This window comes from Galendromus occidentalis, unplaced genomic scaffold, assembly GCF_000255335.2.
Source record: "Galendromus occidentalis unplaced genomic scaffold, Mocc_1.1 scf7180000077431, whole genome shotgun sequence".
NCBI lineage: Eukaryota > Metazoa > Arthropoda > Arachnida > Mesostigmata > Phytoseiidae > Galendromus > Galendromus occidentalis.
The window spans coordinates 823,964-838,896 of NW_003805419.1; the positions used below are offsets into that span (position 1 = coordinate 823,964).

The window sequence follows — 14,933 nt, forward strand, 5'->3', positions numbered from 1 at the left end:
GCGGAGATTGTTTCTCCAATATTCGGTTCTTTTCCAACATTGCTGTGACTTTGGTCTAATTAGTATTGATTCTCCGCTTGAGCGGAAAGCGGCAGATATCCTCGGACGTGGGTTAAGAGAGTATCTTCAAGCGGACGAATTCGGTGATCCAGTTTACCACGCGACCACACGCTCCGACTTCCGCCCGTTTTCACGTCTATGCGTAGAATGAGTCTTGCGATTCCCGTCCCCGCGATGAGGAAGCTTACGCTACGGCGTGGTCCGAAGCCGAATCCTGAAAGAGGTAGGGTCTCGAGACCACGGAGATCGAAAGTCATCTCGATCGAAGTATAATCGTCTTATACTGCACCCTCGAGCCCGTTTTCCCACGGAAGAAGGACAACGATGCGATGTCTCGAGCGCTCTGGCTATGCCGGTAGAAATCTCGTTGTCATCGGCTTCCGCCCGGATAGAATACTCTGTAAGAATATTATTCCCCGCCCCTAGAAGTCTACTTTCGAGCCTGAGAGGACAAACTCTGCTTCCTCAGAAATGTTCCCAAGCTCCTGGGAATTCGTATGTTCCCTCCGGCTCCCGACCTGGGGCACGAGCGGCGATGAAGACCCCATGGGAAAACAGTTTCCTTGTGCGAAAACTAAATTTGCCTATGGTGGAGCTCAGAGTTCCCGTTCGCACGGAGTCCTGCTCCTGGATTCATATGTAGCTCAGTCAGAGTGTTATGAGCTCATAAAATTTTCGGCCCCAGAGAAAGAGATGCGCAATTTCCCGATCGAAGTTTCGTAAAGCAGCGTTTCTCAAACTAGGGAGACGTTCAGGGTTCCGAGAATTCCCGACCGACCTGATTTCACGTTTCTGAAAGCTCACCAAGCCCATTGCCCCTTTACTCCAAGCTTATTATCATTGTACAATTAAAGGCTGAAGCAGTACGTACGGATAAAAGGGCACTGTGGCATGTCTCGGTCGAAACTCTATATTCTCAGATATTCGATGACCCTCGGGAGAGACGCGAGCGCTCCCCAAGAGGCAGAAGGGAGACGAAGGAGAAAAAAGTTTGAGAATCGCTGCCGTAGAGGACTTTATGGTGTACTACTGGTTGTTCCAAGATTCCGCATTCCACGCGAAAGCAATCATACCTGCGGAAGTACGCAGCAAAACAATGTTCCTTCTGGGTGGCAAGCCGCAAGCCGTTCGCTAGATCTTGACACACGACACCAGTCATGACTGCAAACGTGCGGGGCTCCAATTCGGATCCCTCCCGTTTGGGAGAAAAGAAGTTACCCCGAGGGAGAGGCGGATAACCTGCCAGGGTTGTCTGGGCTAAAATGAACGCGCTCATGGATGCACTTCTCTGCTGCTATTCGACCCAGACCGCCCGCGCGGCCTCCGAGCAGACGACGATGAGAAGGAAGAAGCTAAACAAAAACATCTTTCGACCGAGTTGCGCGATCTTCCGATAGTTTTCATCACGAAAGAAGAAAATGTCCAGGGCTCAGCTCTTTGTGTCGAATCTATCGTGGACGGTGGGGAACTCCGAGCTCCGCAAATTCTTCTCGAAGGTGAGTTCACCCCCCTCCCTTGTCGCGAACAGATCCCAGGAAATGTCAAGCCGAATGTTTGGAGACCACGTTCTCCGGTCGAAGCAGCGAGACAGATTCGCCAAAGCAGTGAATTCTCATTCCAGTACGGTCGCGTTGTCCAGGCGAATGTTCAGTTCTGCAAAAAAACGGGCGTTCAGCAAGGTTACGGATTCGTTCGTTTCACTCGCGACAGCCACGCCGAAGCGGCATTGAGAGATGGAAACGCGGTTCTTGAGGGTAGGAGGCTTTTCGTCAATTACTCAACCGGATCCCGAAAAACGGGACGTTTTACCCATCCACCCGATGATGAGGAATAAAGAATATGATCGTCAGTGCGAATTTCTATAGGGCTTTACTTTCGAGTGTTTTCATTCCGTTGCGAGTATCCCAGCCCCTCCCCGATTGACTCAACTTCTCGGTGATATGGAGAGCGTTGCGTGTATCAGGATTTTATTGCCTCGATAGATACGAACCATTGAATATATGCAAATATATTATCAGGTCATGATTGAAATTCAGCCTCGACTTCGAACCTATCGACCTCTATCGATAAATTCGCGCTCCTTCTTTGGTTACTGTGACCGGGTAAGATGACGATCCGGGAACGTCCAACTTTGAAAGCGTAGGGACTGAAATCCCAGTCCCGGCTCGACAGCAGTGATCGATCGCTCTCAAGAGCCTCAACTTGTCGTCATAATGTACAGTGCATCGCCGAGCCAAATACATCGCTGCAGCGCTTCCGAGCTCTCTCGATCGGGGCGAGAGCGAATCCGCCGAAAGAAGCGACAAACCGTGGTGATGACACCAGGAATGCCAAGGTGCGGCCGGGGGTCACTCGATGTTTACGCGCTGCCAGATCTCTTCAAGTCCTCGTCTATCCACGACCATCAGTGGGAAGACGTTTGCGAACGTTGAGATCCCTGCAAAGATGACGAACGATGGAGGGAATGCGATTCTTGCGCGAGTCCATTCACAAGACGCCCGGACTCCTCGGATGGCCCGACCAATTCTTCCCTATGCTATACCTGCGAGCTCGTTCTGGAATGCGGCTTGTTCTGTATTTGAATCTGTTGCGACGGTGGCGGGGTATTCGGTGCTGGCGCCTCACTCTTCATTTGCATATGATACTTGTACGTATTCTCGGTTGTTTCGACCATACCAGAGGATAGATTAAAACATCGGCCCTGTTGATGAATTTTTAGCGAATAAATTTTTTAGATCTTCGCTGAGATGTTCAAAGCGGAAATCATGGACCCGACTTTCGAAGAAACTTCCGGCTCTGTACCTTAATTCCCGCGCCGTCGTCGCTCGGAGGAGACCACCACGTCAAGAGGCTCCCGACGATAGGAACGTGCTTCAAAAGCCCTTCCTGGTAGATCCTCTCCTCGTTTTCCTTCTCCAGGGCAGCATTCGCTTGCTCTACCGCTTGCCGAACCAGCTCCGACATCTCTTCGAGCTCCTTCGAGCTGTCTTCGATCTCCCGGCCGGCGGCGAGAACCATGTGCACCAATTCCTCGACCAGGAGATCTTCCGAGACCATCCCGAACCGAACGCATAGCAAACCGTCAGTACCCTCGCCTGAAATGAATCACGCGTTTTCACTCTTCAGTTCGAAGGGGAAAGAATCATGATGCCGTCGCTCCGTCGGAAGGAATCATTCGAAAGGAGATTCATCTGTCTCCGATCCGCACTCACCCAGGGAGAAGGCGGAATCGGAGCTACGCAGCTTCGCGACGAGTTGGGAATTTATTTGGTTGATGTAGTCTTTGCCGCTGATGGTCAGCTGACCCAGCTGATCGACCCAGCTTTCAGGGATGTACCGCACTCCGCCGAGCCCGGCCCAATTGTTTATTTCGACTAAACGGATGTTGCGTCCGAACACTTCGTGAGTTCCATCGAGCATTTGGTGGAGCTTTTGTTTTTGGATCACAGTCGCGGCGAGAATCGCCACATGCTCTTCCAGCGTCTTGCAGAAGTTCTCCATGTCGCACATGGTGGTCCCTTGCACTGTGCAAGAAGAACATCTTGACTTAGCGAACTCGAGCCCTCGAATCCGTGCCTTTGAAACAAATACGCTCAAGCTCTCGAAAGGAAGAGACCGTCGCCGTTTCATCTCACCTTGAGCGCTTTCCAGGGGACTGAATTTGACACAGATTCCGTGTCCTTCGACCTCGGTCAATTCGAGCGACACCGTCGGCATCTCTCGGTGAATCATCTGGCCCAGCCAGAGATTCAAGTTATTGATGTAGCTCTCACTCAACCGAAGAGAGGCCGCCTTGCAGTTGTCTGAAGAGCGAACGGGAATGTCTAGGTGAGCTCCGAGCTCATTTCTTGACGGATTTCTGTTCGTCGAGAAGTTCAATAGTTGCGACTGGCTTTCGGAAAATCGAAATCACGCTCACCCGGCTCAGCGGAAATTTGTCGGAATCTGAAGGTCACAACCGAGTGCAATGTTTCGAAAAGAGCTGCGGGCGTCGCAGCTCCCGCGACGTGATCAGCCAATGCAACGACGCCTCCTTCGACACCGGCTACTTTGGAACAGCCGATCACCTCCATGCACGGTCCGAGAGACTGCAAACTCTCGAAGAGTAGCTCCGTCTGAAATTCGGAATCTTGCTCAGCCGAAGTCGGAATTCGAATGCAGAAAATACTGCTTGCCACTAATACTCACCATTTTGAAGCACTGCATGATGCGATCCGATAATCCCTTCTGGCCGAGAGTTTGTAGCAAGGTCCACAGAGGCAAACAGTGTAGTTTCGAGTGGATATTGAACAATGTCAAACCAGACGTATGGGCAAGAGTCGGATTTATCGGTCTGTACAGCGTGACGTAGGACAGGGACGGGACGCCAATCCAATTGCCGATCGGCAGAGTCATCGAGTCTCCACATCGCGCGGACTGCAAAACAACATCCCCTATAGACATGGCGGAGCCGAGCATCATGTTCCGCAAAAGACCCGATGGGGTTCTTACCGCGTTCAAGCCGGATCCGAGAACCAGCGATGCGAGGGAGTGACCTTCGAGATGGAGCCAGATATTTTTCTCTTTACATATTTCCGTAATCTTGTCTATATTGTCGCATTGACCACACTGCGCGGACCCGGCAGAGGCGAGCACGATGAGAGGGACGCAACCTTTGTTCAGATCTTGTTCTACTTGCTTCTCTAAAAGGGACACGTTCTGCGAAGGAAATTATTTCCGGTCAGAAACCTCGGTACCCACAACGCCCATATTCCGAACTCGAATCCGTCAGCTCGATAGATCGAAGAGAACTTCACCATCTTCTGATAAGAGCCACTGTTGTTATGGGTGGGAATGATTCGAAGACACGCTCTCGGTAGACCTAATGCAGAACACAGTGCGTGCCCGATTGAAGGTCTTCCAGATGGTGTTTCTTGTTCCATGGCTTGACTGACGTAGATGCACGGCGGCTTGGAGTACAACGCCTGATACGCCTCCACGGCGTATTTCTCGTATTTCAAATGCAGGAGCATGCGAAGCGTCCGCACGAGCCCTTCGCGAGATTCATCGTGACAGAAAATGCCGCTGTCGAAGAACCTGGAGCGACGAAGGAATAAATGTCAAGGCGACCCTGGAGGTGATATTCCAAGTTATGAGAGCATCCCGTGAGTTCTCCTGGCGGATCAAGAGCCCAGCCGAGTTCCGATCTCCGACACAGCTGTGGCTCTTTAGAAGTTGAAGCTGTACGAACAGCAGTCCGAGCAGCGGACCACGCGCGCTATGACAGCGTAGGCAGAAGAGATCTTTTTTTTTTACCTGAAGGTCCTGGCCAGCCAAAAGCCGGTGTCCGCGACGATGCGAGCGGTCAACTTCCGCAGGGTTGAAATGTCCAGCGTCGATACGTATGCGGCGAGAGCATGAGAGCTGACGATGGCGTTTCCGAGAGGGTCCAGAGGCTTCAGACTGCACTGACCGGCAGCGTATCGGTTCTCGGCGGCCGCTTCCGACATCTTGCACACGACGATATGTTCCAATACTTTGCGTACGTCATCGAATGATTGCGACCTGGGGACGCCAAAGACGTGAGATTGGACATCTACTCGATCGGTCCTCCACACACTTGGAGCGAGCACGATTGCGAGCAAATAATCGACAGAGGGGTACTCACTCGTTATTGAGCATTTGGGGCAGATAACGCTCAATCGGGTCCTCGTTCCGATCAGCTTTGTCATCTTCGTTCTCGTCGGCTTTTCCCGCGTCACGGTTCTCTGAATTCAACACCTGGATCTGATTGATGGTTTTGGCGGAATCCGAAAGCGCCGCTTGTACCGGGAGCGACTGGATCAAGACAAGTCGTTCGATTAGAAACAAATGAATGAATCGTCAAGAGCGTTCCCCATTCTGTTCATCTCTATCGCTTCTCTTTAGATCAAAGATGAAGGCAGGAACCAATGGATCAGAGACCGATGGAACTGATCGCTCTCCGTCTTGGAGATCCTGCCGCTCATCGAGTTGTCAAATATCAGCCGGCCGCGTCGGTGTACGACAGTAAAGGTGGCGCTTGATCGATCAAGAGCAGGGCAGACTATCGGACGTTCCTCCTTGACCGCTCAACATGGATTTTAATTTTGAGGATTCCATTCGGTCGATCCGCCAATGGACCTTCAGCTCAAACAGGCCTCTCATCATCGTACGTATGCATGAGCCTAGTCAATTGTATCCTACGTGGGCGAAGAGTCAGCTGTGAGCGCTTATCGAGGGCCGCCGGAGAGTATTGAAGCTATCGGTCGACTGCCGGTATGCGTCGCTATTCGCATTCACCTGATTCATGGATTGGGATCCAGGATTAGCCTGAGCGTCTTTCTGAGCGCTAGGGGCCTCCTCCATCGAGCTCACTCCGACACTCATATTCTTGGTTGAACTCTAGCTCGTCGAGTGAATCTTTGTTTACCACCACGTAGTTGACAGCCGACGGATGAACGCGTTTTTCGCGAGTTGAATTCTTCGTCTTCACCGCATGACCATATTGGGCTCACATTCGTCGAACGGCTCCGGTGCTGGATACGGGAACGCTTTTCCGCGGTAGTACCCAGCAGGAATCTCGGCACCTGGAAGCAAATTGCGGAGCGCAAACCCGATCGGATCCTGTCAGATTCGAATTTCGGCGCCCTCGGAGAGTTCTCCAACATTCGAAACACAATACCGGCTGCGCACTGTTGCTATTGCTGCCGGTGTGTCGGGGCGGTTCTCCACCGGGGTGTGAGCACTAGAACAAAGCGCAAGTGAGGGATCAGCTCTAGTTCCGAAGAATGCGAGAACGAGAGCCTCCGTCTCAGTGCCGCCGACAGCCGAGTTCTACGGGGCACCCCGAAAACAGGTCCGAACAGCTGATTCTTAGAGTGGCGCTGCTCGAAACAACCCCAAGTCGCGACTCTTGTTGGGGTTACTGTGGTGGTGATCCATGCCCATGAGAAATCAGGTAGTCTGCGGCTTTAGAATCGAGTACGCGTTGATTTTCCCTCGTGAAGCAGAGCGATGACCGCAGCGGAAAACGAGGAAGAATTCCCGGTGGGGTTGGCGTGCGCCCTCGACGGATTCGTGGATGCCGACCATGTGAAAGAGACAATCAGACGTTTGGAGAAGGAGGAGATAAAAGTGGACAGCACGGAATTCGACGGAATCTACGAAAAGTTCAAAAAGGTGATCGACAACTACCATGAGCAGCCTCATCTCATGGACAAGGAGCTGCCTGGCATCATGCGGCAGTGCATCGATATACTCAATTCGAATCCACCAAATAGTGATCGTTTCCGAGGAACGTGTCGTCTCCTGTGTCTGATCACGAGAACCAGAGGCTACAAAGTGGTGCGCAATCTCTTTCCGCATGAGGTGCCAGACATCGAGAAGGTCCTCGGTTACATGCTGGCGCAGGACCTGGACGACTCTGCGAACTGGGAGACGCAGTACATCATTCTCCTCTGGTTGTCGATCTTGGCGACCGTGCCATTCGATCTGTCACGCTTCGATGGCAGTGGTGACGGACAAACGGTGACTGAACGTTTCTTACAAATCTGTAAAACTTTCGTGAGGAGCAGACTTAAGTGCAACGTCATCGCAGCATACATGACCGGTTGCTTCCTCTCGAGACCCGATATCCATGGACGCTACATGAAGCCTTACCTTCTTTGGGTCGAACAAGAGTTGTCCGCGTACCGCGGACCCACCGAAGAATTCGTTCGCGTAGCAATTCTCTTGTCGGCTTGCAGCATTTTCAAGATGAGCAAAAGAGAAGTTCTCCAAGAACACTCCGCCATCGCTTTGGACATCGCCTTGAAAGGTGCTTCGAGCTCGCAGGAGTTCGAGCGGAAACTCGCTCTCAAACTCCTCCAACGCATCGGTCTGTCTCAACTGTCCCCGAACTTGGCGCCTTGGCGATATCTCATGAAGAAAAGAGTTCTTCTGGGGAGGAGCACCGCCAGTTCCGGAGACGTTCAGGACGACACGTGCGACGAGTTGGAGGTCCCAGAAACCATAGAGCAGATCATCGACCCGCTGTCGTCGGGGCTCGGGGACCGCGTGCTCATCGTTCGATGGTCGGCAGCCAAGGGCTTGGCTCGCATCGCGTCGAGACTTCCGAAAAACTTCGCGGTCGAAGTCGTGAATTCCGTGTTCGAAATTTTCGAGGAGAAGGATCGCGAAGCACGGTGGCAAGGAGGCTGCATGGCCTTGGCGGAACTCGGTCGGCGAGGGGTTTTGCTGCCGGTTCATCTTCCCAAGGTCGTGGAGATCCTCGTTCAAGCTTTCGTGTACGACGAGCTACGGGGTAGTTACTCGGTTGGGAGCAGTGTCAGAGACACCGCATGTTATCTCGCCTGGACCCTAGGTCGCTCGTACGAGCCGAAAATAGTTGAGCCCTTCGTTGACGATTTGGCCGGACAGCTGCTGTGCCTCGCTTGTTTCGACAGAGAGGTGAATGTGAGGCGTGCAGCGAGCGCGGCTTTCCAAGAATGCGTCGGTAGATTAGGGAATTTCCCGAACGGGATCGATCTTGTACGCACAGCCGACTACGTTAGCGTGGGGAAGCGAACCCGAGCGTACTTGGACGTCGGAGTTGAAGTCGCTTCCTACAAGGAATACACTCGTCTGCTCATTGAACATCTCGTCTACCGAAAAGTCTCACATTGGGACAAGGCGGTTCGTGATGTCGCGGCTGAAACTCTGGGGCGTCTAGCCTCGAGGCATCCGGCGTTCTTCTCAGACAACGTGTTCAAGGAGCTCCTGGAGTACAGCACATGTATGGATCTTTATATGAGATTGGGCTCGCTTCTGGCCCTGGGGCGAATTGTTCTAGCGCTCAGCGAACAAGGCTCTGCGCTATCGGAGGAAATAGTACAGAGCTTGGTAGGATTGTTCGATGTGTACGAAGAGAAACGCTATTTCTCTTCGTCGATGCACAACCAAATCTTGGGGAACTTCGCTCAGATGATCTCTTGTTTGGCAAAGTCGAAGTTCACCCCGATCCAGACGGAGATTATCGAGAAATGGTGGAGCGTCGGACAACGGTGTCTGGAAAGTCCCGAGAGCTCGATGCAGATTCACGGAGCGGAGTGCATCTCCGCACTCCTGGAGTTCTGCATTCCGACGGACGACCACGATCGATCTAGGAATCTCCTCGAGGTGTGTTGTCAACAGCTTCACTGTGAAAGAGAGGAGGCCAGATGCGGATACGCGCGTTTGATGAGATATCTGGATCCACAACTGGTATCCCGCAATGATTTCCTACTTTTCGAGTCGTTGAGGAGAGCAACCCAAAGTCAAGGCAACGTTTTCGTCGAATCAAGGAGAGAAGCTCTGATTTCCCTCCAAAAAATCGTCTGTACCATCCTCGGAATGTCTCCGAACGCTGGACAATACCTGCGCGATCTACTCGTCTGCATAACGTCGGCTTCCGAAGACTTTAGTTTATCGGAAACATTTTTCGATGTTGGACTCCCCAACCGCTTAGCTGCGATGACAGTTTTCAGAGATTTGATGATCCATCTCAACGTCGTGGATCGATTGTCTATGATCGATCGCGAACTTGTGAACGATATTCTCAAGCGGATCACTAGCCAAATCGCGGATGCTCAGAGAGCCTCGGAGGAGATTGCTGTTTCCGTGTTGAACGATCTCCTGAAAACGTGCCCCTCGGAGCTGCCACACTCGGAACAACTCGTTGCAGCTCTCGCGATGGACGACAAGATCGACACGCTGGCCTTCATTCTCACCTGTGATACTTACAGACTTCCGCTCCTGACGCAACTTCTTATATCTATGGGCGCGAAAACAGAGAAGGAAGCGACTAAGGCACAGCTGGCCACCTTGAAATACCTCCAGGGAATTCAGGAGGATCGCGCTGCGATGACCGACTTCGTTACTACTCTCAGTGCGGTTGTCGAGCTGCCGCTCTTCTCTAAGAACCGATTCCTCTTCCCTCCGTTAGTTCGTGGCATCGGTCATTTGTTGAACACAGGAGCTTTAGCGAACGCTTCCTCGGCAGAACTCGTTCCGATAACCGACTATGTTTGGAGGAATATACAACGCACGAAAGATGTCAATCGAATCCTCTCGTCCATCGAATTGCTCTGTGAAATGCTCCAATTCGAAGAAACAGCTAAAACTAGTTTGAAGAGGCTTTCCATTCTCTTGGGTCACAGGCATTTTCCGCAGGTTCGCATGCAGACAGCTCGGAAACTCTATGAGACCCTCCTAATGTATTCCGCGGTTGTTCCAGAGAAAAACTTCGAAGTTATCTTGACTCTGTTGAGTAATTCAGAATGGGTGAACGACAGCGACTCTGTTTTCGAAGAGATTCGGAGCGCTCGCGATCTGTTCTGCGATCTTGTAGATATCCCCAAACCGATGATCACAAAGGGGTCCAAATAGGCGATTGAGGCGAGATTTCGTCGCGTACCAATGTGATAGTGCTGCCGGGTGTATTCTGAATAAATCGCTTCTTTAACGTACAAGCGTCCTTGCTTTTAATCCCTCTCGGACTCTCCTTCTCCTCGATTCCGATTTAGAGAACTCCACAGGAGAAGGACCGCTGCGCTGAGGCTGCATTCACGAATGCAGAATCGACCAAAATTCCAAGAGATAAAGCTCTTTTATTCGGGCAGAAATCAGGATCCAGATTCGGATTTTCGCACAGGGGCACTCTAGAAAATCGAAATTATACCTAGACGAAATTTTTGAGCTCCGCCGCCCCAGTTAAATAATCTCAAAGGAGGACAGGAGCAATCTCCAAAACTGACTAACAATAAGTCGGATCCCGAAGCGAGTCCACTGACAAAATCATAGACGTCCCACATAACTAGAAAGCAGAATGCACCTTATAATACAAGGAAGACGAAATCGTGGAGCAGTTTTAGGAATGATGATGATGATGTGGTCCGTGAACAGATTTCACTTATTCATTCGTCCATCCACTTCTCAATTTTAGGCTGAATGAACCCCTTTCCTCGCGACATGAAAATATGTGCTCTCGTGGACACTAGGAGCTTGGTGTCGAGGTATCGCTCTGACTGAGGGAGGAATAGTGGCGCAAGCGAACACTCGAAAAAAAATGTGAACATTTGAAGCCGATCGAGCACGCTCTATTCTCTCTCTTCGGTCATCTCGATAGTTGTGGCTCTACATCTAGTTTATATAATCTAGTTTATAGTTTATATAATATATATATATATGATTCGACTAATCACTGCGGTCAGCAAAGGCGTCGTGATTTACGGGCGATACGGGACGACTCGTCCTCGAATCCTTACCGTAATGGAGCATTACGCTTGACGTGTTGTACGCACAGGTAAAAATGGGTAAATCTGAATAATAGATTTTATCACTACCGAGTTTACTGACCTTTGCATAGCAAAGTAAGAATCAAAATACGGAAGAGACTATTCTCTAGTCAAAAACAACAACGCTGAAAATTTCTATGCTCTCCTCAACGGACGATTGGAGCGATTGACTCGATTACTCCTCGCCAACAGAGAAAACAAGCAGCTGAGCGACGATACTCAAGCATATTTTTCTACGTTGTTAGATTATTCCTTTAGTTCCTTTCGACTAGCGTTGAACTTTCCTTCTCCGCCGTGAGGGGGAGCTCGGGAAACTCGACGGAACCCCTTGAATGCCTGACGTGACATCGGAATGATCTCGCCTAATCAAGATTATGGTACATCTCCTCTATCTGAGCGGCGTACCTGGCTCTGGCATACGCTCGCTTGGTTTTGAGCGTTGGGGTGAGGAGCTCGTTCTCGACGGAGAACGGTTCACTCTCCAGGTAGAGGTCCTTCATCTGGAAAACGCGAGGGGTGAGAATTTTATCGCTTGTATCCTACAGATTAGTCGATGTCCAACGTCTGGACGTCTGGTGTCGGAACGGTCGGAACTTACGAGCTCGAAGGACTTCAGATCATTCTTCTTCCCGGTCACGAGCAAGTCATCCAGGATTGACTTTTTGACAACTTTGTTGGCGCAAAGCTCCTCATAGGTTCCCCCGATCCGATTTTGGGAGGCCCACTTCAGCAGATAATCGGGGTCGGGAACGACGACCGCCACAAGACAGGACTTGGAGGAGAGAGAAGATTCCACGATTAGAATTCCCTCCGCAATCCGGTTGAAACCCAAATGGCGGTATGAGGTGCTCGAAGTTTGATCAGCCAACTCCGAATGCTCGAATTCCGGACCCACCTTCAAACTGTCGCCATGAATGAAGATCTGCATGACGAACGGCGACCGTATGAGGATGTTCTCGATCTTCTCCGGAGCGATGTACTCGCCTTGAGCCAACTTGAAAATGTGCTTCAAACGGTCTGTGATTTTCAAGGTTCCGTTTTCCAACCACTTGCCGATGTCCCCCGTATGTAGCCAGCCCTGAGCGTCCAGAGCTTCGTGTGTTCTTTGGGGGTCTTTGAAGTATCCCGCAAATACGGAACTTCCTTTCACGCATACTTCACCTTCGCCATTACAGGCGTAGTAATTCATCTCTGGCACGTCCACTACTTTGATCTCGCAGCATGCAAGCGGAGGCCCGACGTGACTCGCAAGAATGTCTCCGGGGAAAGTGAGCGTACACGGAGCGGTGCATTCAGTTTGGCCATATCCTTCAACGATGATACAACCGAGAGCGCATCTCACTACGTTGAGAACATTCGAAGCCAGAGGAGCCGAGCCAACAACAAACAGTCGGATGCGACCTCCGAATTTCTGCTGCACCTTGTTGAACACGAACCGATCCCAGATTGGGTGGTTGTTGCGAATCAGGAAGCTGTGGGGGAAATTGATGGAGCGATTAGCGCACATGTATCATCGCTGGCATCGAATACTATAATAATTATTATTATTATCATTCAGGTAGCATACGTTCTGCCTTCTCCTCCCCACGGCTCAATTAGGTACTCACTTCTCGACCTCGCTTTGTTTCGATCTTAAGGCTTGATTGAGTATAAAACTCGCTATTTTCGAGCCTTGAGCAGCGGTAATTATGCTGTCGTGTATGCGGTTCAGCAGCCGGGGCACCATAGGGGCTATGGTGGGTTTCAATGCTTGCATGTCTTCCATGAGACCGCGGATGTCTCCCGAGTAGAAACCGACCGCTCCTCCGACCATGTAGACGGCCATTTCACAACATCTCTCGAACATATGCGCCAAGGGCAGGAACGACAGCATGACGTCGTTGCCGTTCGGCGCCCATTCTCCCATTTGGAACATCACAGCGCTGAGGTTCGCAATTATGTTCTTGTGGGTTAGCATAACGCCCTTTGGATTGCCTGTGGTTCCTGATGTGTAACATATTGTTGCAAGCTGTTCCTTGTTCGGGGGAACCGGGTGCTTGAGGTTCTTCTCGCCGATAGACTCCACTTGAGAGAATTGGAAAAGCTCCACCTGGACCTCAGCAGCCTTGATCTGCAGCTCTTCGACGATGGGTCTCATCATGATGATGCGTCTCAGAGCCGGACAGTCCTTCTTGAGGTCCAACAAGACATTCGCCTGGAGCGTGACGAAGGAAATTATTATCTGAACGTTCGGACGAGCTCTATCGATCGAGAACTCCGCCAAGCGAGGGAGATTGCCAAAACTTACTCTGTCGACAGTATCGCAGATCGCCGTTTCGATATTAGCCTGCTCGACGATATAGCTGACCGACTGCAGGCCCATTGAATCGTACAGAGGAACAAGCACCATGCTAAAGTAATAGCAACCCATTTCGGCAATGATGCATTCCGGAGAATTCGTTGCGAAAATTCCGATATGCGTCGAGTTTCCGGGCGTGATGCCGATCGCTTGGAGGCCGCATGCGAAATTGCGGTTCCTATCGAGAACTTGATTATAATGTATCCAGGTGAACTCCGAGCTGCCGGGCTCTCTATAGCCGAGACATGGCCCGTTCTTCGAAACTCGGGCTCCCCGGAACATCACGTCGTGCAGGGTCCGAGCGTCGTCATACAGATGATCGAGCTTCTTATTCGGTGGGAGCAGGCGTGACATTCTGACGCGCTCGCCGACGCTGACGATCTCTCGCGATTGGTTGTCCATATTAACCACTGGGAGGACAGGCTTCTTATTGGAAAACATGTACTGGAGTGCGAGTCCCGCGACTCCTGTGGCCGCAATAGCGCCGTACGCTGCGTAAGGTCCCATGTCATTCTTCGCCACGGTCTGGTTCGCTGGAAAAAGAATATCATATCGCTCAGGCTGGGAAAGGAACACACTTGGGTGGCTCTGAATCCTCGGTGAGGGAGGAGCCCCGGAGACGGGATCACAATTCAGCGAATGATTCGGAATTCTCCGCTCGAGTAGCCTGATCTTTCCCGACCCATCCCTCAGTTCAGTGCTCCCCACATTTCTACTCTGTCGAGGCAGGGAGTTCGTCTGTGTTGATTTATGATCTCGAAATAACCGCTCCGTTAATTCCGTCTCCTTGCGGAATCAGAATGGAGATGGACCTCTTGAGGACGTCGAGTGGCGATCGCAGCAAATGAGCGACCGAAGCGGACGTTGGAATCGACTTCCCGCAGATGAATATGACCACCCGCACTTTTTGCTTGAATAGGCGCCAATTATCGCGCATATTCGGACGGGAAAAGGTCGGCTTCTTGCGGAATAGATGAGGAAGAGCGAATATATCATCCAGGACAGATGAGAATTGACCGACTGGTCGTTTGAAAAAGAACCTGGACGAGAGCCGAGAGGAAACGCTAAGATGGAGGAGCGGCCCCGTAGGGTATTCTTCAGCGCGCATATGTATATTTGATCAGTTCCGTCCGACTGCCAGCCCATCCGATCACAGTCTGTTGCTCAGCTGCCGACTCCTTGAGCGCGATCGTCGATATTCAGATATTTGCGCAGAGAAATCT

General features: G+C 51.3%; 3 protein-coding genes across 3 annotated transcripts in view; 1 reads left to right on the plus strand and 2 right to left on the minus strand.

Annotated features, from left to right (window-relative positions):
• Positions 1-2,018: 2,018 nt before the first annotated feature.
• Positions 2,019-6,447, minus strand: LOC100902067 (pyridoxal-dependent decarboxylase domain-containing protein 1). The gene is made up of 12 exons (XM_029111311.1): positions 6,361-6,447; positions 5,708-5,877; positions 5,356-5,604; positions 4,857-5,136; positions 4,552-4,758; positions 4,249-4,476; positions 3,950-4,175; positions 3,696-3,863; positions 3,273-3,584; positions 2,863-3,155; positions 2,603-2,761; positions 2,019-2,497 (listed from the first exon to the last, which is right to left on the minus strand). The coding sequence occupies exons 1-12, from the start codon at positions 6,445-6,447 to the stop codon at positions 2,465-2,467; spliced, it is 2,412 nt and encodes an 803-aa protein (XP_028967144.1). The 3' UTR covers positions 2,019-2,464.
• A 627-nt stretch (positions 6,448-7,074) lies between these two features.
• On the plus strand, positions 7,075-10,464 carry Tbcd (tubulin folding cofactor D). The gene has a single exon (XM_003742805.3). The coding sequence runs from the start codon at positions 7,075-7,077 to the stop codon at positions 10,462-10,464; it is 3,390 nt and encodes a 1,129-aa protein (XP_003742853.3).
• Positions 10,465-11,405: 941 nt separating this feature from the next.
• The window catches only part of LOC100907567 (long-chain-fatty-acid--CoA ligase 5), a 5,329-nt gene continuing 1,801 nt past the window's right edge, over positions 11,406-14,933 (minus strand). The window contains exons 2-6 of the mRNA XM_003742762.2: positions 13,660-14,243; positions 12,980-13,566; positions 12,268-12,844; positions 11,971-12,144; positions 11,406-11,872 (exon numbers count right to left, since the gene is read on the minus strand). Of these exons, the coding sequence (XP_003742810.1) occupies positions 11,735-11,872; positions 11,971-12,144; positions 12,268-12,844; positions 12,980-13,566; positions 13,660-14,243 (2,060 nt within the window). The 3' untranslated portion in view covers positions 11,406-11,734. The remainder of the gene's footprint in view (positions 11,873-11,970; positions 12,145-12,267; positions 12,845-12,979; positions 13,567-13,659; positions 14,244-14,933) is intronic.